General features: G+C 48.1%; 1 protein-coding gene across 5 annotated transcripts in view; it reads left to right on the top strand.

Moving 5' to 3' along the window:
• Nucleotides 1-337: 337 nt before the first annotated feature.
• The window catches only part of TENT4A (terminal nucleotidyltransferase 4A), a 47467-nt gene continuing 20574 nt past the window's right edge, over nt 338-27230 (top strand). Inside the window, exons 1-2 of one of the 5 annotated variants that reach the window (XM_036308421.1) lie at nt 338-1516; nt 27050-27173. In XM_036308421.1, coding sequence (XP_036164314.1) covers nt 804-1516; nt 27050-27173 — 837 coding nt within the window. In that variant the 5' untranslated portion in view covers nt 338-803. The remainder of the gene's footprint in view (nt 1517-27049; nt 27174-27230) is intronic. The other 4 variants (XM_036308420.1, XM_036308419.1, XM_036308418.1 and 1 more) reach the window with 4 other exon arrangements.

The following is a 27230-nucleotide window of genomic DNA, read 5'->3' as shown; positions in this document are numbered from 1 at the left end:
GCGCACTGGACTCCCCGTTACTTTCTTTCTCGCCGCAGCCAAGTTTAGGCTGGAAGGGCCCACGCTGCCGACGCCACCCTTGAGACAGCCCCTCCCAGTCGCGTATCCTTCCGACGCCGGCTCTCCCCACCCGCGCGGAGGAGTGCCCAGCGCAGGCGCGGTAACCCAGGCGGCGGTGTCCACTGAGGATTTAAAATTGGCCGCGCGTGCGCACTGGTGTCCCGGCCCCCGACGAGAAAGGCCGTGCTTCCTCCGCGCCCGCCCCGCCCCCGCCCCGCTCCCTCTCCGCCCCTCATTGGAGCGGAGGCGGCGGCGCCCCCTCCTTCCCCCGCGCCCTGTCGCCACTGAGTGTGTCTTTTCGCCGCCGCCGCCGCCGCTGCAGGAGCACCGAGCCAGCGGCGCGAGCGTGACTGAGGGCCCGGCGCACGGCGGCGGCCCTCCCTCGGGTCCCGGGCCGCGGCGCCTGGGCCCGCCCCCTCAGCCCGCCCCTCTCCCATGGCCTCTCCCCGCGGCCCCTGTGGAACGCCGCCGCCGCGGCCCCCGCGCCCGCCCCGCGCCGCCTGAAGGAGCCCGACAGGCCCGAGCCGACCCGCGGCCTGCTCGGGCCGGCCCGCGCCGCTCCGGGACCCCGCGACCCGCCGCCGCGACCCGGCCGGAGCCGCAGCGCAGGCTCGTCCGCCCGCCCGTCTGTCCACCCGCAGCCCGTCCGTCGGTCCGTGCACGGCGCGGCCGGGCTCGGGGCGCGGCGGGGGCGGGGCCGCGGCGGGGCGGGCGGGCGCGCGGGCCCGCGGGGCTGTGCGTGGATGGATCCGCGCGTGGCCTGGATCCAGCCGGAGCAGAAGGGGCCGGCCAATGCCCTGTGGATGCAGATCTGGGAGACCTCGCAGGGCGTGGGCCGCGGCGGCTCGGGCTTCGCGTCCTACTTCTGCCTCAATTCGCCCGCGCTGGACACGGCGGCCACGGCGGGGGCGGCCGGGCTGGGCGGCGGCAGCCTGGCCGGGCCCGTGCCGCCCGCCGCGTCGCCCCCGCCGCCCGCGCCGGGCCCCGCCGCGCTGCCCCCCGCGCTGCTGACGGCGCTCGGGCCGGCGGCCGAGGGTGCCCGGCGCCTGCACAAGTCCCCATCGCTCTCGTCCTCGTCCTCGTCCTCGTCCAACGCCGAGTCGGGCACCGAGAGCCCGGGCTGCTCGTCGTCGTCCTCGAGCAGCGCCTCCGTGGGACGGGCGGGCGGCGGCCGCGGCGATGCCTTCTTCCACTTCGCCGACGGCCCGCCCAGCACCGCCGGCGCGGCCAACGGGCACTCCGGGGCGCGCGGCCCCGCGCCCGCCGGCTCCCCGCCGCAGCACCAGTTCCACCCGGGCCGCCGGAAACGGGAGAACAAGGCCAGCACGTACGGCCTCAACTACCTGCTGTCGGGCAGCCGCGCGGCCGCGCTGAGCGGAGGGGGCGGCCCGGGGCCCCAGGCGCCGCGGCCCGGCACGCCGTGGAAGAGCCGGGCGTACAGCCCAGGCATCCAGGGGTGAGTGCGCGCGGGCGGCGGCGGGCGCGCGGGCGGGGGAGGGGCCGGGCCCCGGCGGGGTGAGGGCGGTGGGCACCCTGCCGGGCCGGCCAGCGCTCCTGCGGTGGGTGCCTCGGGCGCTCAGACATCTCCGTCTGGGCTCTCGTTTTATTTCTGGGGTGGATGCTGGAGGCTCAGGTCCGACTGTGCTAGACGGTTCCCATTTATTTATTTGTTTTTAAAATACTAGTCTGAAGGCTCTGGCTATTGCCTAGTTGTGTTTCCATATTTGCAAACCCTTGAGTAAGTCTTTGTTTCTAAAGAAATATTAAGCTCCTTTTATAAACGAGCGATCAATTCGGCTTGTGCAGATGTGTGCTGTTTTTGTCTCTCGAGACTGGAAAGGAGGATCGGATGCCCCTTTCCTTCCCCCAGAATGCTTAGGGGCAGACCTTCTGTCAAAGTGAGGTGCAGGTAGGTACGGCGTTTTATGTAAGCTAAGTTGCAGAATGTAGTGTTGCCAGGAACTTGAATCAGATTGAAGGTAAATATTAATATTTCTTTTTTCTTTTCTTTTTTTGGCAAAGCCCTTCTAAAAGATGACTTTTTTGGGGGTAGTAAAACAATTTGAGAGGGCTTATATGTTATGATTTAATTTTGTGCTGAAATTAACATAAAAAGCATCAACTGCATTTTTTAAAACCCAGTAGTGTTCAAAGAAAAGAAAAACGTTTATTGCACACACTTACTCTTTGGAAGATGCCACCTTTATTTTAAATCTTTCCACAACAGGCTCGCTAGAGGGACTTAGAAGTTCTACTTAAGTTTAGGGCAATTACAGATGGCCAGGCCAGATAAAAACGTGTGTGGTTGGATGGAGCTGTCCTAGGTGAGCCTGCTCAGGTGCCAGTGTTACTTATCCAGTCCCTGTGATTTTCTATGCTTTTCTAAGCATCTAGAAATAACATTTGCACATACGTTTTATTTCAGTATTTCAAGACTTAAATCATAAACTTCCCTTGCACAATTGCATGCTCATTTAAAAGGCACCTAAGGATTTCCCAGGTGTCAGGGTTGTCACAAACATTAGAGTTCTACTAATTTTACAATTGCTAAGTATTGGGATTACTTCATAAAGGAACTCTCTTATAGGTCTGTTTATTCTCATTGGAAGTGAGAATAAATTGATCCTACTTTAAAGCATGTGTGATACACGTTAAAGCTGCATGTTTTGCAACTTATTTCACCTGGTTTGAGTTAGAGGTGTTACTTTCTTAATTACCTGAAGCCTGAGGATGCACTTTGGACCCAAGTAGGAGACCTGTCTCCTTTCCCTCTCTCCTTTCAGTTCTCACTTGTAGAACTTGTTGAAAAGAGGTGGTGGGAGTGTTCTCTTGATGTATGACATTATATCTAAGGGCTCTTTGGGGAATCTTCAGGTTTCCAAACCTGTCATGTAACTGGAGTTGGCTCTGTGTCTTAGTACTAGGAAATGGGAAGATATGTGATCTTCACTGTAGAGCAGTGATGGCGAACCTATGACACCCATGTCAGAGGTGACGCGCGAACTCATTTTTTTGGTTGATTTTTCTTTGTTAAATGGCATTTAAATATATAAAATAAATATCAAAAATATAAGTCTTTGTTTTACTATGGTTGCAAATATCAAAAAATTTCTAAATGTGACACGGCACCAGAGTTAAGTTAGGGTTTTTCAAAATGCTGACATGCCGAGCTCAAAAGGTTCGCCATCACGGCTGTAGAGCATTTTTGGACCCAGACAGCTGGGAATCCTGTTTCTGCCCTTCATGAGCTTCTAGCAGTGGCAGCATCATGCCTTGTGCAAATCACTTGGACTCTGAACACTGCTTCCTCACTCTTAGGTTTCTATCTAGTAAGCCTCAGAAGGTGCCTTGCTGTTGCTTTTCTTAATGAATGAGCCCACCGCATGCCAGGTACTTTGCTAGGATCTGGGCAGTGTTTGGCACAGCCTCATGATCCTGACCCCGGAGGCTGGCCCTCCTGAGAGTGACTCTGTCTAGCACACATGAGCACTGTTTGTCCAGGTATGCAGATCTCACGCCCATCACTCTCTCGTATCCAGTGTTTCATCACTGTCCTGTTCAATCTCTCTGTGCCTCATCTTCCTTATCCTTCCACAGAACTATTGTTACCTCTAGTGGAGATTGCTCAAGTAGTCCCACATGGTTGTCTTGCCCCCTCTCTGGGGCCTTTCCCAGCACTGCCAATGGGGTGATATCCTGCTAGGTTTCATCAGGCCCCACCCCCTTGTAACTCTATGATGGCACCTCCCCTGTCTCCCTTAGGTTAAAGACTAAAGCCTTAAGCTTTCAGCAGGCCTCAAGGCACTGCTGCTCTGGGCCCTGCCAGGGGGCCTGGCTTGGTTGGCTTCCCCGCTGTGAGGATTCCCACCCTGTCCCACCTCCCAGCTTGCCTGTTAGAACTCAGCTCACAGGCCATGTGGTATAGAACTAAGAGTGGGCATTGAAGCAACCGGGAGGTCTGTGTTTTAACCCACCTAGGGGTGATGGGAGCGCTTCCTTACTGGATGACATTATATCTAAGGGGCAGTAATATGCTTTCCCCCCTCTTTTATTGGCCACTTTTCCTTGCCTGCCTTAGGGGTGGGTAGAAGTGGGGAGAGGCATGTACCTCACCCCCAGTATTGACCTCAGTGTATCTACTTCCTGTTATCTATGCCTGGAGGAGAGCCTGCTAGGATTGCCGACCATGTTCATGGAAGGGTAGGGTACCCTCTGCTTGGTTTGCTACTCCCAATCCTTCTATCAGACTAACCTTTCAGAGGGGACAATGGGGAGGAATAGTACAGCCAGTGGTTGAATGGTGCCTATGATTAAAGGAGGAAGGCAACGCTGATGATCATTAACATGGGACCCTCTGGGCTTAAGGGAACTAACCTTTTGATATCAAGAAATAGCTCTGTCTAGAACTTGCCCCTGGCTGCTAGCTTACCCAGAATGATGGGGAGGCCACCAAAAACTCCTTCACTTGTGGCTTAGAAAGGGAAAGAGCTGAGATAAGAGAGTCCCTGGCCTGGCCAATAGAAAAAAACCTTGTTGTTGAGAAGCTGATCAGACTTACCTATGCCCAGGACAGGTGTTTCTGGAAAGACAGTGTCTGCAGTCCTCAAGAGATGATAAGCAGTTGCCTGGTGCGGTGGAAGTTTGAGTAGCATTAACTGAACCCAGTTGGGCCTTTGCCTGGTAGTCCATGTAGCAACCTGCACTGTTTGTTCTTTTCTGGAGAGGAGGTTTCTGCCCTTGGAAACTTTGCCTGGTGACCTGGCTTTGTGGGCTTGCCATTCTGCTTTCATCCTTGAGATAAAGAAAAAGCACCTAAGAGGAGAAGGGTTAATGCAAGAACTTTCAGAGTAGTGAAGGTAAAATGCTTGTTTTGGGGCTTCTGACATAGAGATGTGGACAGGTGTGTGGATAGGTTCCTGGGTCTGTGCATCCTGGCCTCTGGTTGCTGCCATTCTCTCATGCCCTCAACTCCTGACCCCTAACCTTCTGACCCAGAAGTGCTTTGTTACTTTGTTTTTATTTTCTTTCTTTCTTTCTTCCTTCCTTCCTTCCTTCCTTCCTTCCTTCCTTCCTTCCTTCCTTCCTTCCTTCCTTCCTTCCTTCCTTCCTTCCCCTTCCTTCTCTCTTCTCTTCTCTTCTCTTCTCTTCTCTTCTCTTCTCTTCTCTTCTCTTCTCTTCTCTTCTCTTCTCTTCTCTTCTCTTCTCTTCTCTTCTCTTCTCTTCTCTTCTCTTCTCTCTTCCCGCCCTCCCTTCTTTCTTCCTTTCTTTCTTTCTTGATTTCAAAGAGGAAGGGAGAGAGAGATAGAAACATCAGTGATTAGAGAGAATCATTGATCGGCTGCCTCCTGCACGCCCCCTACTGGAGATCGAGCCCACAACCTGGGCATGTGCCCTTGGCCGGAATCGAACCTGGGACCCTTAGGTCTGCAGACTGACGCTCTATCCACAGAGCCAAACCGGCTAGGGCTTGTTACTTTGCTTTTAATGGCTTTGGAAACCTCATCAGTTTATAGGTAAAGGAAAGTCCTGCACAACTAAGGGGGGGAGCATAGACTTCAGATACTTTGCCACAGACTGACTGGTGCCCTTAAAGTCCCAGGAAGAGCATAATGCAACAAGTGAAGTCCTCCAGCCCTTTGGCAGACCCCTACAGGACTGGTCTCTGACAAGGTTGTCCTCTCAGGCATGCTTGCAGTGCAGCAGTCATATGCAGTATTCTCTCTGCAGGTCCCTTGACGATGTTTAATTTTTGACATCTTCCATTCCTCCAAAGAAAATTTTGTTCTTTGTGTGAACTTTATGAGAAATCGGTAGATGCCATTCATAGGACATGGTCAGCCATACCACTCAGGACCCTGGGCATGGGTTCTTTCTAATTTCAAGTGTGTTCTCTTTCCTCTGTTCTCCTGAGGGAGTCAGAGCTTGGAGGAGCAACCAGGATCCCTTCTCTCTGTGGCTCCAGTCTGACTTGGCACTATCTAAAGTAGAGCCAGTGTGACTTCCCCCAGCATATCCTTGGAGATACCATGTGGGAGGGCACAGGTGACAGCCCATCAGGGCCCACCTCAGACCACAGCCATCATCACTATAGTTGTCTTTCTTTCACTCTGATCTCTTCATATAAACATCGCAGGATGCAGGGGAGAGATTATTGCAAGGTCTGCCTCAAAATGTGGAGGTGGCACACTTGGGCCTTGTTTTCTGAGTGTTCATTCTGTCCTGGGCATATAAGTTCAACCAGAAGTATAAGGTTGTAGGGGAAAGCAAGAATGATCACACTTTGCACATATTTGCTGCCGTACTGACCATTTATGAAATGAGCTCAAACACTCCTTCCTACCTAATAATAGCATCACTCATTCCTGCCCATTGTATCACAGCCAGTCTCTCTGCAAAGTGAAATTGAAAATCTAGCACAAGAGGCTGGCTGTGCTGAAATTGAGGAAAGTGATACCTGGTTACTGATAAAAGAGATTGGATGAAGATAGGACAGCTAACACTTGGGGAAGGGGCTGCTCATGAGGAGGAAGAGGAGGGTGAGGGCAGGATAGATGCTTTGGAAAAGGAAGATTGGAATATCAAACAGGTTGGGGAGTGTCCTTTGGGAAAATGGAGGTTTTGAATATTTCTGCAAAAAATAGCCTTAATGCTCAGCCCCTAGAAGTCAGAGTGGGGTAAGATGGAGCCTGCCTTGGTGCCACACCAGCTACTTCCTAGAAAAAAGACATGAATGTGACTTACTGCTTTTGTAAGTAATTTTTTAAGTAAATATTTTAAGTTAAAAAATTAGTTTTTCATAATTTTAATTTCAAGGTAAAGTTTCAGAGCTTCTTCTGGTCACTAATATGAAATTTTGGTCCCCATTGTAAATGGATTTCTGTAAGTGACCTATGGGAGGAGAGAGAACAGTTATCCCTGGAAAGTGAGAACCTTCTGTGCCTTGGTTAGGTCCTTACAGTTTAGGATCTTGTTTTTCAGTTGTGAAGTAAAAGAGGGCTGTAGTAAATCAACAAAACCCTTGATTTTGATGATGCAGCCAGAATCAGGCTAACAGGAGAGGGATGACTGAATCATACTAACCAGATTCAGAGGAAATTGTGTAAGCCACAGCATTACCTAGAAATTGCCACTGGCCAGTGTGGCTGAAGAGGCCTATCTAGAAGCTCTGGACAGCTTGTTAGTATTTTCTCTTCTCAGAAGGCTGCTGAGTGAGCGTGGCACCTGAGTTAGGGCAGGTAGGAGATGACAATGATGGAGACAGATGCTCAAGTGCAAATGTGCCTCCCAAGTAAGGTGGTCAGGGTACATCTCCCCTGACAATTTGGGATTTGCAGTACAAAGTAAGTGTCTTACTCTAAGATTTTTATGCTACGCTAGTTTTCTGTGGCTGTGTAACAAATGGCCACAAATTCAGTGCCTTAAAACAATACTCCTTTTTTGTCTCTCAGTTTCTGTGGGTAGGAAGTCAGGGATGGCTGGATTGAAGTCAAGGTTTTGGCTGCTGTGTTCTCAGCTGGAGCTCAGGGTCCTTTTGCAAGCTCATTCCTGTTATTGTCAGAATTTAGTTCCTTGTACTTGTGTTAGGTCGGATATTTCTCATTCCTTGCTGGCTGCCAGCTGGGGGCTTCTCTCAGCTACTTTAGGCTATCTTCATTCCTTGGCTTGTGGGCCCTCCTCCCTCTTTAAACTGGAACAGCTCCCTGAATGCCTGATCATGTCTTCTCCAGCTGGAGGAAGCCCTCTGCATTAAGGGCTCATGTAATTGGGTCAGGCCCACTAGGTACCTTCTCTCTATCTTAAAGGCATGTCACATGAGTGATGATATCATAGTAACAGGTTTCAAAGATTAAGGCATAGAATTTTCTGGGGCTGCTTGCCACATGCAGGTGTTCTCCTATAGGTAGACTTCCCCTATTGTGGGAAATGGGTGAGGAGGAGGTGGTAGTTTTCTTTTCCAACACTTTTGTCCCTTGACTGGACTCCAGCTCATAAGGATGACTCTTGCAGATTGCTGGTTTTGTCCTCTGGCTTGGTTGTCACCATTGAACTCAGATAACCAGAGTGACCATTGCTATAAGTGCTTTCTTGTGCCTCTCTCATGTGGACTATTCTTAAAATATGTTATCTAAGAAAAGTTTGCATTAAAGCCATTTAAATAAGCACATTAAAATTACAGTGATTGAAAAGTCCTGTTCACGAGGTATTGTACATTGGTCATTCCTATGCTGGGAGAAAGGGTGGTTGGTGACTAACCCAAGTCCTCTCTTTTTTTAAAAAAATGTCTTTATTGATTTCAGAGAGGAAGGGAGAGGGAAAGAGAGATAGAAACATCAACGATGAGAGAGAATCACAGATCAACTGCCTCCCGCACATCCTCCACTGGAGACCAAGCTCGAAACCCAGGCATGTGCCCTTGACCAGAATCGAACCCGGGACCCTTCAATCCTCAGGCCGACACTCTATCCACTGAGCCAAACCAGCCAGGGCCCAAGTCATCTCTGTAATCTAGTTCTAAGTACATAATAGTCCATCTTTGCAGAAGACCCCATACCACCTGTTTTTCAGCCCAGGGCAGTGGGAGTGAGGGCTTTCTGATAGCCCCGTTCAAAGCCCTGTGCTTCCTTCAAGAGAAGGACAAAGAATACTCCTACATGGTTTTCCCATGGTCCCTTCCTGTGGAGTTACTGCTGCTCTTAAAATACTGACCACTGCTCTCCTGCGGCCACTCAGGGGATGTGGGGCTGTGTCTCAGCCTGCCTTTTCAGAGACAAGCACATGTTATCCACTGTCTGTGATTAAGTGTCGGATGGATGGATGGAAGAAGGAAAGGAGGATCTGCCATCTTAGATGAGCAGGTCAGGGGTGGCAAATCTACATAGTTTAAATAAACTAAATTGTTGTTTGTCTTAGATTTCTAAAGATTTGATTGTCATCTCTGAAGTTATTTAAATGCAGAATATTTAGATCTATTGGGGCTTATTGACCTGTCTTTCTAAAGAGAGTGTGTGATTAAGGCAGTTTTATCCCTTCTGATGTGGAATATAAAACAGAAAACATTCAAAAAATTATACTGAATTTGAGGCATCCCCATTTAGTTTTTTGACTTTTTAAAATTGATCTTGGAGGAAGGGAGGGAGGAAAAAGGGAAAAGCACTTATAGCAATGGTCACTCTGGTTATCTGAGTTCAATGGCGACAACCAAGCCAGAGGACAAAACCAGCAATCTGCAAGAGTCATCCTTATGAGCTGGAGTCCAGTCAAGGGACAAGGCCTCATTGGCCAAGGCCTCATTTAGTTTTTATTTTTAATATATACTTTATTGATGTCAGAGAGGGAAGGAGAGGGAGAGAGAGATATAAACGCCAATGATGAGAATCATTGATTGGCTTCCTCCTGCATTGAGCCCGAAACCCGGGCATGTGCCCTGACTGGGAATCGAACCGTGACCTCCTGGTTCATACGTTGATGCTCAATCACGGAGCCACACCGGCCAGGCCTCATTTAATTTTAATTGGTCTGTCTGTATTATTATAAAAGTAATACCTAACATCAGAAGTTAAAAACTTGGCTACCTGGTATGTGTCCTATGTCCAGTTCATGTGTGTCCTGGGCTTCAGAAGCGTGTGTTCCTTATGCTGGTGACAAGGAGGAGGAGGCAGGGACTGGGCCTGGGCCTGGGCCAGGGCCAGGTGGGTCTCTGCAGAGGTTTAGCCCTATCCCATTGACAGGTGGACTATATGGGAGCAGTGCAGTGGTTCCCATTGGCAGGGAATGTCTTTGATTAGCATCAAATAAGCTGCTCTGCAGAACCTTTAGGCTCTTCTGTGGGTTAAGATCGGAGTTAATTTCCTAAGTGATAAAGTGAATACAGGTCGTTTGTATCTTTTCATGTTTGAAAGAGATTTTCAGACTATGGTAATGTTTCTGGAATCCTGTGGATCTGAAGGAATGGCTAGATGCAGGGCTAGAAGGACAATGAAAAATCAAATAATATTTTTTTGCTTTGAACCCTATGGCTAGCATTTGTTTCCCAGCATTGACTGTGGCCTTGTGCTTGCTAGGTTAGCCTGCATCGTGCACTCGAGTAGCCTGGCTGACAAGGCTGGTTTTGGCTGGCTTCATCCTGGCTTCTTACTTCTGAGCCTCAGTTTCCCCATCTGTGAAGCAGGGTAGGGCATCCTCCTCATAGGGCATATTATATTTAGAAGATTTGGAAGTGCTATGTGTGTGACTTGTCACATGAGGGATTAGAAAGGCCTCTGCTTTCCTTTTCTTCTTTTTTCGCTGAGGAAATTGAAACCAAAAATTAGGTGCTTCTTGTTGCCAGCTGGATAGAAAAAACCTTTTGCTTGGTTTTTGAAAAAATGGACAACTTTCCCTCTTAGGCCAAAACATTTCTCTTGGATAAACTGTTAAAGACTGAAGTTCTGAGTCTTCAGGGAAAGCTGTGGACACAGCTGGAGGCCAACATGAAGCTTTGGAAATACTTTCTCCTTTTGAGTCAAGATATACTTTTCTATTTTTAAAAATCTAATGTGTTCTCTAGTTTGTAAGTAAGAGCTTTAAGGGTACTCCTGAAGTGTTTTATCAGGTATGTGTGTGTTGCTGTATGTAACTTGTGTGAAGTTGTTCACGAGTTTCTTGTTCAGTGCACATAGTAGAAGTGCATGTTGTGTTCTTTGAGCTCTTTGCAGCTCTAACATGTTCTGTGTACAGTGGAGAAAACAAAAGTAAGGGATAGGGAAGGTTAGACAGAAGCTAGAGCAGCACTGTCTGGGAGATGGTCTGTGAAGATGGGAGAGCTCTAGTTTTGTGTGGTCCAATACAGTAGTCACTGAGCACTTGAAATGTGACCAATGAACTGAGGAACTGAATTTTAATTGTATTTAACTGAAATTAAAATTTAAATAGCCTTATGTTTGGACAGCATGGAACTGGAGTAATTTTAGACTCTATTCAAAACAGTGTTTTATTCAGTAACTGTTGCCTAAATAAATTGAAACTCAGACAACAGTAAAAGCTGTGCTACCCAGCAACACCACTAGAAATCTCTAGAAATTGTGTTTCTGAGTTTCTAGAGTAAATCTTTTCAAAGGGCTGCTGGTTCAATAACACATAAAGGATAAAAATAGGTTCACAGCAGAATACGACCTGGCACAACTTTTATGGCTTGGAGTGCCTACTCCAAGGATGCAGGTGATAGGTACTTTTGCACTCTGGGTTAATGATATTATCTGACAGACACTACCTGGTCCTCAGCAACAGCAGTGCACAGTGTGTGGGGCTCTGCCTAAATGTCCTCCCTGAGTTCTTTGAGCAGTCTTATGAAATGGGTAATGTTACTCCTGTCTTTAGACAGAAAACCAAAGCCTAGACAGGCTAATGTGATTTGGCAAAAAGTGCTGCGCTTGGAAATGCCAGTCCAGCGCTAAAGTCAGGGAGCTCCAAGCAGTGTTAAGTGAAGCAGATATCCCCAAGATGGGGGTGATGGAAGCTAGCAACTAACGTGTCCTGCAAACCTGGTTTCAATGTGTTTGTAGAGCCCAGATTTAAGGTGGGTGTGGGCTAGCTCCTCTTGTGAGGACTCTGACAGTCAAGTGCAGAATGAAGACGGAGAGTATTGGTATTGCAGGAGGATTCCGGGGACAGGAAGCCAGTCCTGCACTGCAGTACACTAGAACCTCCTGCTTTCTGGGCCATTCCAGAACTGGCCTGGAGGGAAGTTGAGATAGAGGAAGCAGGACTCCCACCATCTGAATTATTCTTAGATATTGCATCCTACCAAAAAAGGAGCATTTGCTGAGTTGCCGTTGTACCTGAAGACAATTGAAAGACCAAAAGCAGGACCAGCGAGCATTCGCTGACCTCCTCCTTGGTGTCGTGTGCTGCATTGTGTGGAACCTGCATTCTCCCTATTCTTCTAGCAATAACTCATTTTAAGGAGAGACAGATTAAGCCTCAGTAAATGTAAGTGTCTTGAGTGAGGTGCAGCCAGAAACCAGAAGGAATGGAGGCCTGCTTGATGAGAAAGCCCATGCACTTCACCATTGCCTCCGCAGGGAGTGAATTGGTACACTTGAGTTAAGAGCGAAGCAAGAACCTGGTGAATTGGTGGGAGCCATGGTGCAGCACCCTAAAAAGTATTTCTGTTATGGGCAAACAGATTTTTTAAGAATTGAAGGATAACTCTGAAATGATGGCTGAAAATATTAAAGAGGATAGATAACCTTGCATGGCCTGTGAAATGTAAAGAAATCCAAAAGTATTGTTATAAGTTATCTCATGGAAAAAAGCAGAAAATAAGTCTGTCTAAAGAGTTTGTGGCTCTGTCAAAGACTCACAAGAGACTGATGTACTAACCTAAGTACAAGCATGACGGTTAGAAATAAGAATATAGAACTGAGACCAATGTCCAAAGAATGGGAACTTGTGAGAATTGTCCCAGGGTAAGGCTTGGAGTGAATTGAAGCTTGCAAAATTGTTAAGAGTCAAAAGGGCCTTTTAAGGTAGGTCTTAGAGTAAGACCAGAAGAAGTAAAAGCTCTGTGGATGGGGAAGAGGACTCACTGTGCTCTGGGCAGCCATCTGGCTCCAGCCCTTGCATTTGTCATTATCTTTTAGTTGTGTGTGTTGATTGGCCAACTTTCTAGAGGCGCTAATTGGTGCCATATTCTCTGAAGCCTGCAGTGTGCCTGAGTGACAGGTTTCTCTGCCTCCGAGCCTCTGCATGTCCCCAGTGTCGCTGGCTTTGAATGTTGTGGAGAAATCTGAAGCAAGTCTGATTCCCCCTTTGGGAATGCCTACTGTGTGCATGTCCACAGGTGTATAGAACTGGATATGGTCAGACTTTACCAAGTGCTTTTTTTCAGTCTTGGTGACGTGGAGGTGATTGTCAAGTCCTCTACCAAGTGTGTTCCCTGCATGGGCTTTCCTGCTCTGAGGGACTTTGGGACGACTTGTCCTAGGAGGACAGCAGCACTGGGGAGAGGCTGTGCATGTCTGATGTTACTACTAAATGGTCAAGGCCAGGCCAGTAGATGGTGGGGAAGAAGCAGCTCAATGTGGTGGAGGTAGAATGGGGTTTGGAGATCCCAGAGGTCTGCAGGAAGCAGACAGGGAAGCTTCAGAGCAGTGGTTCTCAACCTTGGCTGCACATTAGAATCACCTGGGAATCTTTTTAAAATCCTGATTTCTGGGCCTCATCCTCTGGAAATTCTGTTTCTTTGTTATGGGGTGGGGCCACAACATTAGTAACAAAGAAACAATTTCCAGAGGATGAGGCCCAGAAATCAGGATTTTAAAAAGATTCCCAGGTGATTCTAAAGTGCAGCCAAGGTTGAGAACCACTGCTTCAGAGAGTGCTTTGAGCAGCAGAGACACCTGCTGTAGAGGTGCTATTCAGCTCCAGATGTGCTGCTCCGGCAGGTTGTTTAACCTCCACGCCTTCTGTAATCGGGCGATAATGGTGGTTATCAGGCTCATACTTGGTGAAGTGTGTCCAGCGCCTGGACAAAGTAAGCAGGTGGTAAATCTCAGCTAATAATAAGAATATTGATATGATAATATCACTAATGAATTTTAAGTTTTCTTCTAAGTCTGAATGCAGCCTCAGAATTCTGCCCAGCTCAGGCCTCTGGCAGCAGTGCCTTTGGTGAGAGCTGGCACAGGAGAGAAAGCCTGTTAGGTGTAGCTGGTGTGACAAGACCAGAGAGGTGGGGTAATGGAGAGAACCCCCACTCCCTTGCTCACACGCATCTCCTCTGGGTATGGTCTTCCACATCTGCAGAGGTTTTACTGGGATTGTGGGGCAACTTCTTCAGGAGCCCTGTGTTTTTTTTTGAGAGGGGTTGTGTATGTTGCAGTGAGGGGTAGCTTCCTAAACAGTGACTGAGAGTGGCACTAGAACCAGAGCCATAGCACTGAGGGGGGCCTATTAGCCTCCTGGGCCTTGGAGCTGAGCAGTCATAGGAGTAGTTCCCAGACCTTCAGGATGCCTGGCCTCACTCACTGTGGGCTGCAACAGAGCCAGAAAGGAAAGTCCTCACTGGTTTGTCCTTACTCTAAAGGCTGAAGGACGCCAGATTCTTTAAGAAGACCTGAGCACAGTGATATCTGCTCTTTGACCTTTGGAGGTAAAGCTGAAGTGGTAATACTTTGTTTTGGTTATTATTATAAAAGCAATAACATACTTATTGAAGAAATCTGGAAAGTACAAAAAAGAAATTACCCATGATGTTCCTGCTAACACTTGAGCGTATTTCATTATGTTATTTTTAATGTGATAATCACTGGCTTTTTAAAACTTTTAAGAAATTGGAGGGAGGGAGACAGTAACAGTTGAAGACAGTTTCTAGTATTTTCTATTGCATTTTATATCATAACTAGAGGCCTGGTGCACAAAAATTTGTGCACTCTGGGGGGTCCCTCAGCCCGGCCTATGCCCTCTTGCAGTCTGGGACCCCTCGGAGGATGTCCACCTGCTGGCTTAGTCCTGCTCCCTGGGGGATCAGGCCCAAGCTGGCAGTCAGACATACCTCTGGCAGCCCGGCAGCCCTCGGGGGGTGTCCACTTGCCAGCGGGGAGCAGGCCTAAGCTGCAGTCGGACATCCTTAGTATTGCTGAGGAGGCAGGAGATGCTCCCACCACCACTGCTGTACTGGCAGCAGTCAGCCTGGCTTGTGGCTGAGCAGAGCTCCCCCTGTAGGAGCGCACTGACCACCAGGGGGCAGCTCCTGCATTGAGCGTCTGCCCAGTGGTGGTCAGTGTTTGTCATAGTGACCAGACATTCCCAGTCGTTCTGCTCTTAGGGTCAGTTTGCATATTACCCTTTTATTATATAGGACTAGAGGCCTGGTGCACAAAAATTTGTGCACTCGGGGGGGGGGGAAGAGGGGTCCCTCAGCCCGGCCTGTGCCCTCTCGCAGTCTGGGACCCCTCAGGAGATAACGACCTGCTGGCTTAGGCCTGCTCCCAGGTGGCAGAGGGCAGGCCCAATCCCTAGGTGCAGCCCCTGGTCGGGCTCAGAGCAGGGCCGATTGGGGAGTTGGGGCGCCGCCCCCTGTCATGCACAGAGCAGGGCGGACCGGGAGATTGCGATGCCACCCTCAGTCACACTCAGGGTAGGGCCGATTGGGGGGTTGGGGCACCGCCCCCTGTCACACTCAAGGCAGGGCCCATCAGGGAGTTGGGGCGCTGCCACCTGTCACGCACAGAGCAGGGCCCATTAGGGGGTTGGGGAGCTCCCCCCTGTCACGCACAGAGCAAGGTCAATCAGGAGGTTGGGGAGCTCCCCCCTGTCACGCACAGAGCAGGGCCCATCAGGGGGTTGGGGAGCTCCCCCCTGTCACGCACAGAGCAGGGCCCATCAGGGGGTTGGGGAGCTCCCCCCTGTCACGCACAGAGCAGGGCGGATCAGGGGGTTGGGTGCCGCCCTCTATCACCCACAGAGCAGGGCCGATCAGGGGGTTGGGGCGCCGCCACTGTCACACTCAGGGCAGGGCCGATGGGGAGGTTATGGCTCTACCCCATCACACACAGAGCAGGGCCCGTGGGGTGGGGGGGTTGGGGCGCTGCACCCTGTCACACACAGAGCCGCAGGGCGATCAGGAGGTTGGGGAGCTCCCCCCTATCAGGCACAGACAGGGCAGATCAGGGGGTTGGGGCGCCCGCCCCCTGTCACACACAGAGCCGCAGGGCGATCAGGGGGTTTGGGCGCTGCCCCCTGTCATGCTGATCCCGGTGCCGGGAGACCTTGCGGCTCCGCTGATCCCTGTGCTGGGAGGCATATTACCCTTTTACTATATAGAATAGAGGCCTGGTGCATGGGTGGGGGCTGGCTGGTTTGCCCTGAAGGGTGTCCCGGATCAGGGTGGGGGTCCCCACTGGGGTGCCTGGCCAGCCTGGATGAGGGGATGATGGCTGTTTGCATCTGGTCCCACACCCTTCAGGGTGGGGGTCCCCACTGGGGTGCCTGGCCAGTCTGGGTGAGGGGCTGAGGGCCGTTTTCAGGCTGGGACTGAAGCTCCCAACTGCTCCTTTTTTTCTTTATTCTGAGCCAGCTTTAGCTCTGAGGCTCCAGCTCTTAGGCCTCCGCTCCTGAAAGCAGGTATCTGGTTTGTTTAGGTTCTACAATCAAAACTCTGTATCAACTCCAGCTCTGAGATCCGGGCTAGCTGAAAGCTGGTTTCTGGGGTTTTGTTTAGCTTCTATTTTTGTAACTATGTTTCAAACTGCCAGCTCAGAGGCCTGCAGCGGCAGGCGGGGAACGTTGGAGTCCTCTGTCACTGAAGCAAGCAAGCCTCATGTTAGTTTCAAGCTGCCTGGCTGCCGGCCGCCATCTTGGCTGGCAGTTAATTTGCATATTGCCCTGATTAGCCAATGGGAAGGCTAGCGGTCGTACGCCAATTACCATTTTTCTCTTTTATTAGATAGGATAGAGGCCTGATGCACGGGTGTGGGCTGGTTGGTTTGCCCTGAAGGGTGTCCCGGATCAGGGTGGTGGTCCTGCTGGGGTGCCTGGCCAGCCTGGGGGAGGGGCTGATGGGTGTTTGCAGGCTGGTCACACCCCTTTCAGGGTCAGGGTCCCCACTGGGGTGCCTGGCCAGTCTGGATGAGGGGCTGAGGGCCGTTTTCAGGTGACAGAAGCTCCCAGCCTCTCCTTTTTTTTTTTTTCTCCTTTTTTTTTTATTTTTTTTTTTATTCTGGGGTTTATTTACCTTGTATAATTGAAACTTTGTAGCCTTGAGAGGAGCTTAGAGCCGGCCAGGGCAAGCGGGAGGAAAGCCTCCTGCTCGCTCCAGCTCTGTGGCCACAGCCTGCAGCAGGTATCTGGGGTTTATTTACCTTCTATAATTGAAACTTTGTTGCTTTGAGTGGAGCTTAGACCCACCGCGGCAGGCGAGAAGCTTGGCTTCCTTCATCATTGGGGCAACCAAGCCTCCTGGTTGCTCCAGCTCCGTGGCTGCCAGCCGCCATCTTGGTTGGGTTAATTTGCATGTAGTCACTCTGATTGGCTGGTGAGTGTGCCTTAAGGCATAGCGAAGGTATGCTCAATTTGCATGTTTGTCTTTTATTAGTATAGATGGAAAAGCCTGGTTTTCCTCAAGCATTTAGAATTGACCAGGTTCATGGGGGATGTTAAAGGTAAACTACCAATAGAATGACACGTGGTAAACACGGGACAGGGACGTTGGGGACCAGTGTGGAGAGTTCTAAGAGTTCAGTGAGGTGGGAAGATTGGACATTTTAACACTTTAGTGCAGGGGTCCTCAAACTTTTTAAACAGGGGGCCAGTTCACTGTCCCTCAGACCGTTGGAGGGCCGGACTATAGTTTGAAAAAAAACTATGAACAAATTCCTATGCACACAGCAGCGGCAAAAACACCCGGCGTGCCGGATAAATGTTTTCGGCGGGCCGCAGTTTGAGGACCCCTGCTTTAGTGGGTTCAGGTGCTGAAACTTCTTGTAAGTAAACCAGAGGACGGTACGTTCATTCATCTCGCTTTTCTCTTTCCTTAACAAAACGATGAATAAATATCTGAACTCTGACCATAGCTTTGCTCAGAAGTAGCCATGGGATTTACAATCGGAGGGGGGAGCAGGCAAACCCATCCATCCCTCCTTCACCTCGAAGAGCAGACAACATTCCTAACAGATTGGAGTGTTTTCTTTGCCCCTTTTGTTTCCATACTTTTATTTTAAACACATGTTGTTGTCCTTCTTGGTCAAGCACGAAGAGCTCACCTCTAAACAACTTATAGATTTGGGGAGGGGAGCTAGAAGGTAGGGGCAGGGAGCCAGCTCTGTCTGGGGCTGGATACCAAGTCTCTGGGCTCGGGGAGTCACAGTAACAGGGAGGAATAGGGCTGCTCCCCCTCCCTGCACCCCTTCAGAGCCAGCCAGCTCTCCCTGGCTTTGATTCAAATTTAGACACAGTTGAGAACCTTGAACCCTGCCAGCTGAGCTTCTAAAATAAAAAATAATCCCCTGAAATGGTCATCTGTTATCATCAGTAGCTTCATTAGCTGTGAAATGAGGTAGTTTGCTTCTCTAACCGGGTAATTCATTTTGTGCTCTTTAAAACAGCTCTTTGAGGTGGGTTTTATAAATATTTACTGCAACCATATACCAGGTACTTAGATACTAAAACATTGCTGATCTTATATTTGGTACTAAGAACAAAAATTAATTTAGGAAATATACTAAAAATTGAGAAGTCAGTCATTACCTTTTGAATGGGTCTGTACTCTTATAAGAGAGTCATTGTAGATGAGAATGTTTAGTTTAAAAGCACCCTAGAAAATAATGCTTTAGAAGTGGTTCACCAGTAGTTTTGTGAGGATTGTGTTTTTGGAGCGCGGCTACAGGTCAGTGCTCCAGTACTGAGGAAGGGGAAGGTAAAAGGGCTGTGGGAACTAACCCCCTTAGGAAACTTTTCGAGAAGTCTCCTGGTAGCTTCTGCCTGGAGCTGCTGGAGAGGATGGTCCATGTGTCCTTTTAGCACACCAGACAGGCAGCCAGCAGCTTCTGCCACTGAAGCAGGCTTGGAACCGGTCCCAGGGCCCCCTGATAAATGTTCATAGTTTCCTGCTGGTTTTGAGATACCGCCTCTGATTCATTTTAGAAATTTTTCTATAATGGTCACAGCCTAAAAGCTTGGAAGATTTGGAGACTGAATTCTAGTGGACTGACATTGAGCTGTAAGAGAGAACAATGACTAAATTGTCTTTGGGTTAGGAGATTTAGTGTGGTTTTTATGTAGCTATCTTGTCAGCTGTGAAATGCCTTTGAGGTTTTGTTATGTGAGAAGAGTGAACTTCCTCATTTTGGTTTTTGAGGAGAAATGATCAAAAATTTTTGTGGGCTTAATTCTGTGAAACTGGAGAATTAAGTGTGTGCATATGGGGAGTAATAGATTAAAAAAATGACCTGTGTTATATCTGATGCTGGCGGTTGGACTTGTGGCTGATAGTACCTAATAGTGAAAGTGTTTTGTCCCTACCCATATATGCAGTTTCTTAAAGGGATGAAAACTATTTGTAATGTTAGTATTGAATAAAGTAATCCAAATGCTTTTATTTAGCACTGTTTACATTTCTAAAAGGACAGTTGGCTATTTAAATGGGTTCTGTTAACAAGTTAGGTTAGCCACTACAGGGGTAAAATATTACTTCTTGGAATGCTGATTTTTGATGTCTTTTTGTAGGGAATGTAAATTTTAAATGACAAGGTCATAGCAATATTTATCTAAACTTGATTTGATTCATTCCACACGTATTTATTGAATGCTTGCCATAAGCAAACACTGTTCTGGTGCTGGAGATCAGGCAGTGAGCAGGTGAGCCCTTTGAGGTTGATAGGTTCCAACCTGGGTGGAGACAGACTCTAGTAGTCCATTGATACTTGGCCTGAAGAATGCAGGGCATAGGGGAACAGTGCGTGCTGGGTTTGGCCAGGGAGAGGGTGCTGCCTCACCTTCCTGTGGCTTCTGATGATTGCTGCGATGCCACAGTTCTTCTGGGGCTGAACGGGGGTCCTAGCTCACTGCCTAATCCCTTGCCAATCCTTGGTGCTTCCTCTCTTTGAGGTTTCAACCTAGAGACCCAGCAGAGGAGGCAGCTGCTGTAGCTTTTTTTTTTTTTTTTTTTTTTTTTTTTTTTTTTTTTTAACCAGGATTACAGGCTTTATTAGAGGAGAAGGACCTGCCGGGCTGCCTCACAAGGGGAAGAGAGCAACACGTGCAGGGGTGGGCACGCCTTTTTTTTCTGCTGTAGCTTTTCCAGTAGGACCAGAGGTTATGATGGTTGTTAGACCTTTCTATGTCTTTCTGTGCCGAAGGTGTAATCATAGTCCAGAGCCACGCAGTCCTCTGGTGGTTCCAGGAGTCACACAGTGCCTTCAGGGCCCCTGCTTGCCTCAACAAAGGGCTAGCAGGGCTTGGGCCAGTGAGAGCACCTTCTAGTCCAGCCAATTCGCCAGCAGTATCCCTTCATTCCCAGAAGGCAAAGTCAGAATACTCTTACTATGTAATATTTGTTAGGACAGTTGCAGACTTTGAGATCCAAGTTAATACCTATTTCAGATAGGTATATTATCAGTGTATCTTACTGGTGGAAGACGCCACTGCAATCAGGAGGCCTGTGTGTCCCACTTGGCACCTTCCTGCTCTGGAAATGTGGGCATGCTGCACCCCCATCATTAATTTCTCCTACTATATGGGAAGGAGGGAGTGCTAGACGACCTCTCATGTCATGAGCCAGTCTACAGACATGTGAGAAAATGGACACTGTCATGCGGATTGGCTAGTGTCTGCAGACAGGTAGCACAGGCTCCCTTCACGCTTCCTTTTCCTGGTACATCCAGGGTGCTGAGGGTAGGGGTCCTGGGAAGCTGAGGAGGGACTGTCTTATGTTGTTATTTCAGATACATACAACTTAAGAAAACAGTGACAGGACGTTCTGCTCTACAAGTGCAGACCTGCATGACATTTGGAATGCCTGTTGACAAGATGATTTAATGTATTATATTTGTGGGATGTGGATATAATTTTAGCGTATTAGCTTTGGTATTCTTCTTCCATGACTCTGGGCCAATTGTTTAATTATTCTAGGCTCATATTTTATTTTTGTCTCTAAATTTCTATACTACTGTTGTTATCAGACCACGACTAAGAGGTGTAGGAGAGCATGTGCCCTTAGTGCAGTGATGACAAACCTATAACACGCGTGTCAGAGGTGACACGCGAACTCATTTTTTTTAAATATATTTTTTATTGATTAAGATATTACATATGTGTCCTTGTCCCCACGTTACCCTCTACCCCCCACCCCCCCCACCCCCACTCATGCCCTCACCCCCCCGTTGTCCATGTCCATTGGTTAGGCCTATATGCTTGCATATAAGTCCTTTGGTTGATCTTTCCCCCTTACCCCCACCCTCCCCTACCTTCCCTCCAAGTCCCGACAGTCCAATCAATGCCTCTCCGTCTCTGGATCAGTCCTTGTTCATCAGCTTATGTTGTTCATTATATTCCACAAATGAGTGAGATCCTGTGGTATTTATCCGCTCTCAAGTTCCATCCATGCTGTGGCAAATGGTAAGAGTTCCTTTTTCTTCTTCCTCTTCTTAAAGAATACCTTTCAGCATTTCATATAATGCTGGTTTGGTGGTGATGAACTCCTTTAGCTTTTTCTTATCCGTGAAGCTCTTTATCTGACCTTCTATTCTGAATGATAGCTTTGCTGGATAAAGTAATCTTGGTTGCAGGTTCTTGCTATTCATCACTTTGAATATTTCTTGCCAGTCTCTTCTGGCCTGCATGGTTTCTGTTGAGAAATCAGCTGACAGTCGTATGGGTACTCCCTTGTAGGTAACTGACTGTCTTTCTCTTGCTGCTTTTAAGATTCTCTCTTTATCTTTTGCTCTTGGCATTTTAATTATGATGTGTCTTGGTGTGGTCCTCCTTGGATTCCTTTTGTTTGGGGTTCTCTGCGCTTCCTGGACTTGTAAGTCCATTTCTTTCACCAGGTAGGGGAAGTTTTCTGTCATTATTTCTTCAAAAAGGTTTTCAATATCTTGCCCTCTCTCTCCTTCTGGTACCCCTATAATTCTGATGTTGGTACGCTTGAAGTTGTCCCAGAGGTTCCTTACACTATCTTCATATTTTTGGAATCTCTTTTCTTTTTTCTTTTTCGGTTGGGTATTTTTTGTTTCTTTGTATTTCAAATCTTTGACTTGATTCTTGGGATCCTCTTTTCTGCTGCTGGATCTCTGTAAATTATTCTTTATTTCAGTCAGTGTATGCTTAATTTCTAGTTGGTCCTTTTTCATGTCCTCCATGGTCTCCCTATACATATTGAGGGATTCATTAAATTTATCGGCGGTTTCCATAAAATTCTTGAAAAACCTTATAACCGTGGCCTTAAACTCTATATCCAGTCGTTTGCTTTCCTCCATTTCTGCCATTTGTGACCTGTTTCTTTGTCTCCGCATTTTGGCAGCTTCCCTGTGTTGATAGAGTGGCCCTGTGCGCCAGGTGTCCTGTAGGGCCCAGTAGCTCAGCCTCCCCAGTTACCTGGGGTGGACACTCTTGGTGCACTCTTGGTGCCTTGGTTGTTGTAGAATCACTGGGAGAATTGACCTCCAGGCCAATTGGCTGTGAGAATCAGCTGTGTCTGCAGTGGGAGAACTTCTGTGCTGAAGACACCCTTCTGGGGCAAGACTTGCTTCAGTGGGGCTTTGGTGCTCACTGAGTCTGCTCCCTGAGTGCGTCCCTTATGGATCTGAGGAGTTGCAGTCTGGATGGACCCCCTCTGACCACTGAGTACAGTGGCTCCTGGATCTAAGGAGGTGCTAATTCAGCCTCTGCCTGAGGCCACACAGCAGGAGCCACGAAGAGGCTCAGCTGTGAAGCAATGCAAGCCGCTGCGGGGCCTTGGGCCTTCTCTTGGAAGTTCCAGGTCTGCCTGGTTCGGCTGCAGTTAGGTACATTCACATGCAAAAGCCTCTGCCGCAGCCTGGGTGGGGCGGGGTCTCAGGGAGTCAGAGGGCGGAGAAAGCGGCCATGGCCGATTCTCCGCCCGGAGTCGCGCGTCTCAGTGTTCCGGTAACGGCTGCAAGCACCTCTGAGGGAAAGCCGCCCTCAAGTTCGCTCGCTGCCGGACAGACCAGCTTCTCCCCGTGTGAGACCTGGGTCCCCAGAGACTTCCCGGAACCGGAGTTCAGAGCCGTCGGGAGTTTGTGATTCAAAAAGACAGCCGCGTCCTCAGGCGCCACCCCCTTTCCTCGCGCGTGCGCCCGCCGTACCTCTGCACTTCACCTCCGCAGCGCCTCTGGCTCTCAGCGTGCTTTTCTTTCCTTCTAGTTGTGGAATTTACACTCAGCCAGCCTTCCTGTTGTTCTGGATGATGTTTGCTCAGTCCTTTGGGGTAATTTTCAATTGTTGTGTGAGGCAATAATTTCCCGGTGTTTACCTATGCTGCCATCTTAGTTGCTCTCGCGAACTCATTTTTTTGGTTGATTTTTCTTTGTTAAATGGCATTTAAATATACAAAATAAATATCAAAAATATAAGTCTTTGTTTTACTATGGTTGCAAATATCAAAAAATTTCTATATGTGACACAGCACCAGAGTTAAGTTAGGGTTTTTCAAAATGCTGACACGCCGAGCTCAAAAGGTTCACCATCACTGCCTTAGTGCTTCAAGTGCACTAACTTCTCACCCAGGGTGGCAGCTGGTCCCCCAGCACAAGATGTTCTCAGGAAGAGCCCAGTGCTTCTCCCAGGCAGCTCTCCCAGTGATGTCCTAATAACAGGGAAGGAGTCACCTGTGGCTCTTAGCTGGTGTGGGCGCTAGCCTGCTAACCAGACACATCTAGACATGCTAACAACATTGCCCAGTGGTAAGAAGTTTTAGGTCACACTTCAGACTTTAATGTGTCTGTTGAGCTGCTGGAAGAGATGTGATTGGTGCTCAGTAACTGTTAAAATAATAGAAGCTTTACCCTCACTATCTTGGACTTCAATGATATTTTGGAAAAAGTAGTGCATTTTAGTGTTACATGACTCTCTACCTTTTTGTTTTTATTAAAAGACTGATCCTGGCTGGCTGAACTGGCAGCATGCTTGGGTGAGGTTTGCTTTTTTTGATTAAAAAAAAAATTAAACATGGTGAACAAAATTGGATTCCAGTGATGGACTGAGATTGATGGCCTAACAAGGGTGTTGAGGATTTATTTCCTACTGGAGGATTTATTTCCCTTGCTTTTAGAGCCTTGAGTAGTCTTCAGACTTGCTGCCGAGTGTCAGGAATGGCCACTCCAAATGAATTTTGGGAGTAGGGAGGCAGTACTTCAGGTAAGAAAGATGAAGTCGACTTTAAGCAAGAGCCTATGTAAGATAACATGTAAGATAATATGGTGCTCCTTACCTTCATAACTTGATGTTAAAGGTCCTGTTGAGAAGTATTGCCTGCTGTTATGTGGACTGTTTTGTAAGCTATTCAGCTGACTTTACTGTTATATTATTGAGATAATTTTGTTTTGTCTTTTATTTGTTTTTCTAAACAAACTTGGAATGGAAGCAGGTGAATCTGACTTGTTATAACTTCTAGGATTGGACCATCTCCCATCTCCCATCTCCCACCCCAACCCCCATCTTTAATTAATCTAAAGGAAATGGAGAATGACCATCTTTCCTTCCTCCAGAAGGACTTGTTTACAGAAAAGGTCTTTGGCCCTAAAACTTAACTCCACTGTTGCCACCCCCACAGGGCTGGCTTTTTGCCCATGGCTGACAGTGGTGACAGAAGTGTCTTTTGAGGCAGAGGTGAGATATGAAGTGGCTTTGGGGACTCCTCTCTCCTGGAGACCTTTGTTAGGAAAGAAAGGGCCGGCCATACTTCTGCCCACATGTATTTGGTTGTTGACCTCCTTGCCTCTGAGTCATAAGGAGAGGACACATAAGGAGTGTTGAGATAAATAGGGCTGTTCTGCCTCCAGGGACAATGTTTCTGTAACAGGTTGGGAGGCACTGGACACTGGATCCAGCATGTTCTTAACAGTGGGAGGGCAGAGCCTAACTGCTGAGACAACCCTCAGGCCTCCTAAGCACACGTGTCTTTGTCTCTTATGTCCCTGTCTCACTTTGGCCTGTCTTAGACATGCATGCATAGTATGAGCACCAAAGGTGCCCAGTGGACCTCGGAGCACATTAGAACTGGGGTGACTGTGTTTTAAAAGAAAAACATAGTGACACATCAACCGGAATTATCTTTCATAAATGGAATTCTCTGTACCTTAATGTAAGATCACTGAAATGAATTTCTTTTTTTTTTTTTTAATTAAATCTTTATTGTTCAGATTATTACATTTGTTCCTCTTTTTTTCCCCCCCATAACTCCCCTCCTCCCAGTTCCCGCCCCACCCTCTGCCCTCACTCCCCACCCACTGTCCTCATCCATAGGTGCACGATTTTTGTCCAGTCTCTTCCCGCATCTCCCACACCCCTTTCCCCCCCAGGAATAGTCAGTCCATTTCATTTCTATGTCCCTGATTCTATTATAATCACCAGTTCATTCTGTACATCAGATTATTTATTCACTTGATTCTTAGATTCACTTGTTGATAGATGCATATTTGTTGTTCATAATTTGTATCTTTACCTTTTTCTTCCTCTTCCTCTTCTTAAAGAATACCTTTCAGCATTTCATATAATCCTGGTTTGGTGGTGATGAACTCCTTTAGCTTTTCCTTATCTGTGAAGCTCTTTATCTGACCTTCAATTCTGAATGATAGCTTTGCTGGATAAAGTAATCTTGGTTGTAGGTTCTTGGTATTCATCACTTTGAATATTTCTTGCCACTCCCTTCTGGCCTGCAAAGTTTCTGTTGAGAAATCAGCTGACAGTCGTATGGGTATTCCCTTGTAGGTAACTGAGTTTCTTTCTCTTGCTGTTTTTAAGATTCTCTCTTTATCTTTTGCTCTTGGCATTTTAATGATGATGTGTCTTGGTGTGGTCCTCTTTGGATTCCTTTTGTTTGGGGTTCTCCGCGCTTCTTGGACCTGTAAGTCCATTTCTTTCACCAGGTGGGGGAAGTTTTCTGTCATTATTTCTTCAAATAGGTTTTCAATATCTTGCTCTCTCTCATCTTCTGGCACCCCTATAATTCTGATGTTGGTACGCTTGAAGCTGTCCCAGAGGCTCCTTACACTATCCTCGCATTTTTGGATTCTTTTTTCATTTTGCTTTTCCGGTTGGGTGTTTTTTGCTTCCTCGCATTTCAAATCATTGACTTGATTCTTGCGCTCCTCTGGTCTGCTGTCGGGAGTCTGTATAATATTCGTTATTTCAGTCCGTGTATGCTTAATTTCTAGTTGGTTCCCCAATATAAGATCGAGGGTCTCATTAGTTTTCTTGTAGATCTCATTAAGTTTATCGGCGGCTTCTAAACAGTTCTTGAGAGACCTTAAAAGTGTGGTTCTGAACTCTATATCTTCCATTGACAATTTTGTCCTGTTTCTTTGTCTCCGCATTTTGTTATGCTTCCTTGGTGCACCCCCTAGTGGTCTTTGTGCGCAGTCTTATAGTTAAATCTTGATTGTTGTAGCTAATTCCAGGGAGGGTTTGACCTCCAGGCCAAGTGGCTATGAGAATCAGCTGTGTCAGCAGTGAGAGAACTTCTGTCCTCTAGGGAGGTGCTAATCTAGCCTTTGCCTGAGGCTATCCGGCAAATGCCTGTGTGCAGGGCTTGGGCGGGGCGGGTCGCACAGGATCAACAGGGTGGGCTGGAGAGAGCAGTTATGGCGGCTCTCAGTCCTGTCCCCAGGGGCTCTGCCTCTCTGAGTCCCAGCACCCGCTGCAAAGCTCGGAGAGAAAGCTGCACTCGCTCTGACCGAAGCCAGACAGTCCCGCTTCTCCCGTTTGAGTCTGGGTCCCTAAAGACTCGCCCGGATCTGGAGCTCAGAGTCTGCGACTCCCTCCTGATTGAAAACGCCAACCGCGCCCTCCGCGGCCAGCCCGCTCGCGCACTCCGCACCTCAGAATTTGACTTCAGCACTGCGCCTCCTCTGAGTGTCCGTATGCGTTTCTCTTTCCTCCTAGTTGTAGGACTTCCACTCAGCCAGCGTTCCTGTGGTTCTGGGTGATGTCCCTTCCGTTTTTTGGTTTCACTTTTGAAGTAGTTGTTCAAAGCAGCAAACTCCGGCGTTAACCTATGCCGCCATCTTGGTTCTCCTGAAATGAATTTCTTTTGAATAAGTCTTAAAGTGCCAGTCCAAAGTTTTGGTATATGGTATTGACAAAATTCACTCGTGTTAATCTGTGGTGCTATACAATACTGTGTAATTGGTCCATCACAGAGTGTTCAGAGGAGGAGAGAAACTGGTTTGTAAGTGGCCAGAAATATATTGTAGTGTCATGCAGATCTAATACCAAAGTGTAACGTGGTTAAGTTTAATTGTAACTCTAGTATGTTTTCTCTTTTGTTTATTAGACTTCATGAGGAAATAATTGACTTCTATAACTTCATGTCCCCTTGTCCTGAAGAAGCAGCCATGAGAAGAGAGGTGGTGAAACGGATCGAAACTGTGGTTAAAGATCTTTGGCCAACAGCTGATGTGGGTATAGTCTTTGTACTTCTTTGTCACATACAAGTAAATGTGAGCACCCAACAT

Source organism: Myotis myotis, unplaced genomic scaffold, assembly GCF_014108235.1.
Source record: "Myotis myotis isolate mMyoMyo1 unplaced genomic scaffold, mMyoMyo1.p scaffold_m19_p_5, whole genome shotgun sequence".
Lineage (NCBI taxonomy): Eukaryota > Metazoa > Chordata > Mammalia > Chiroptera > Vespertilionidae > Myotis > Myotis myotis.
Note: the sequence above shows the minus strand (reverse complement) of the source record. Positions and strands in the feature narration are given on the sequence as shown.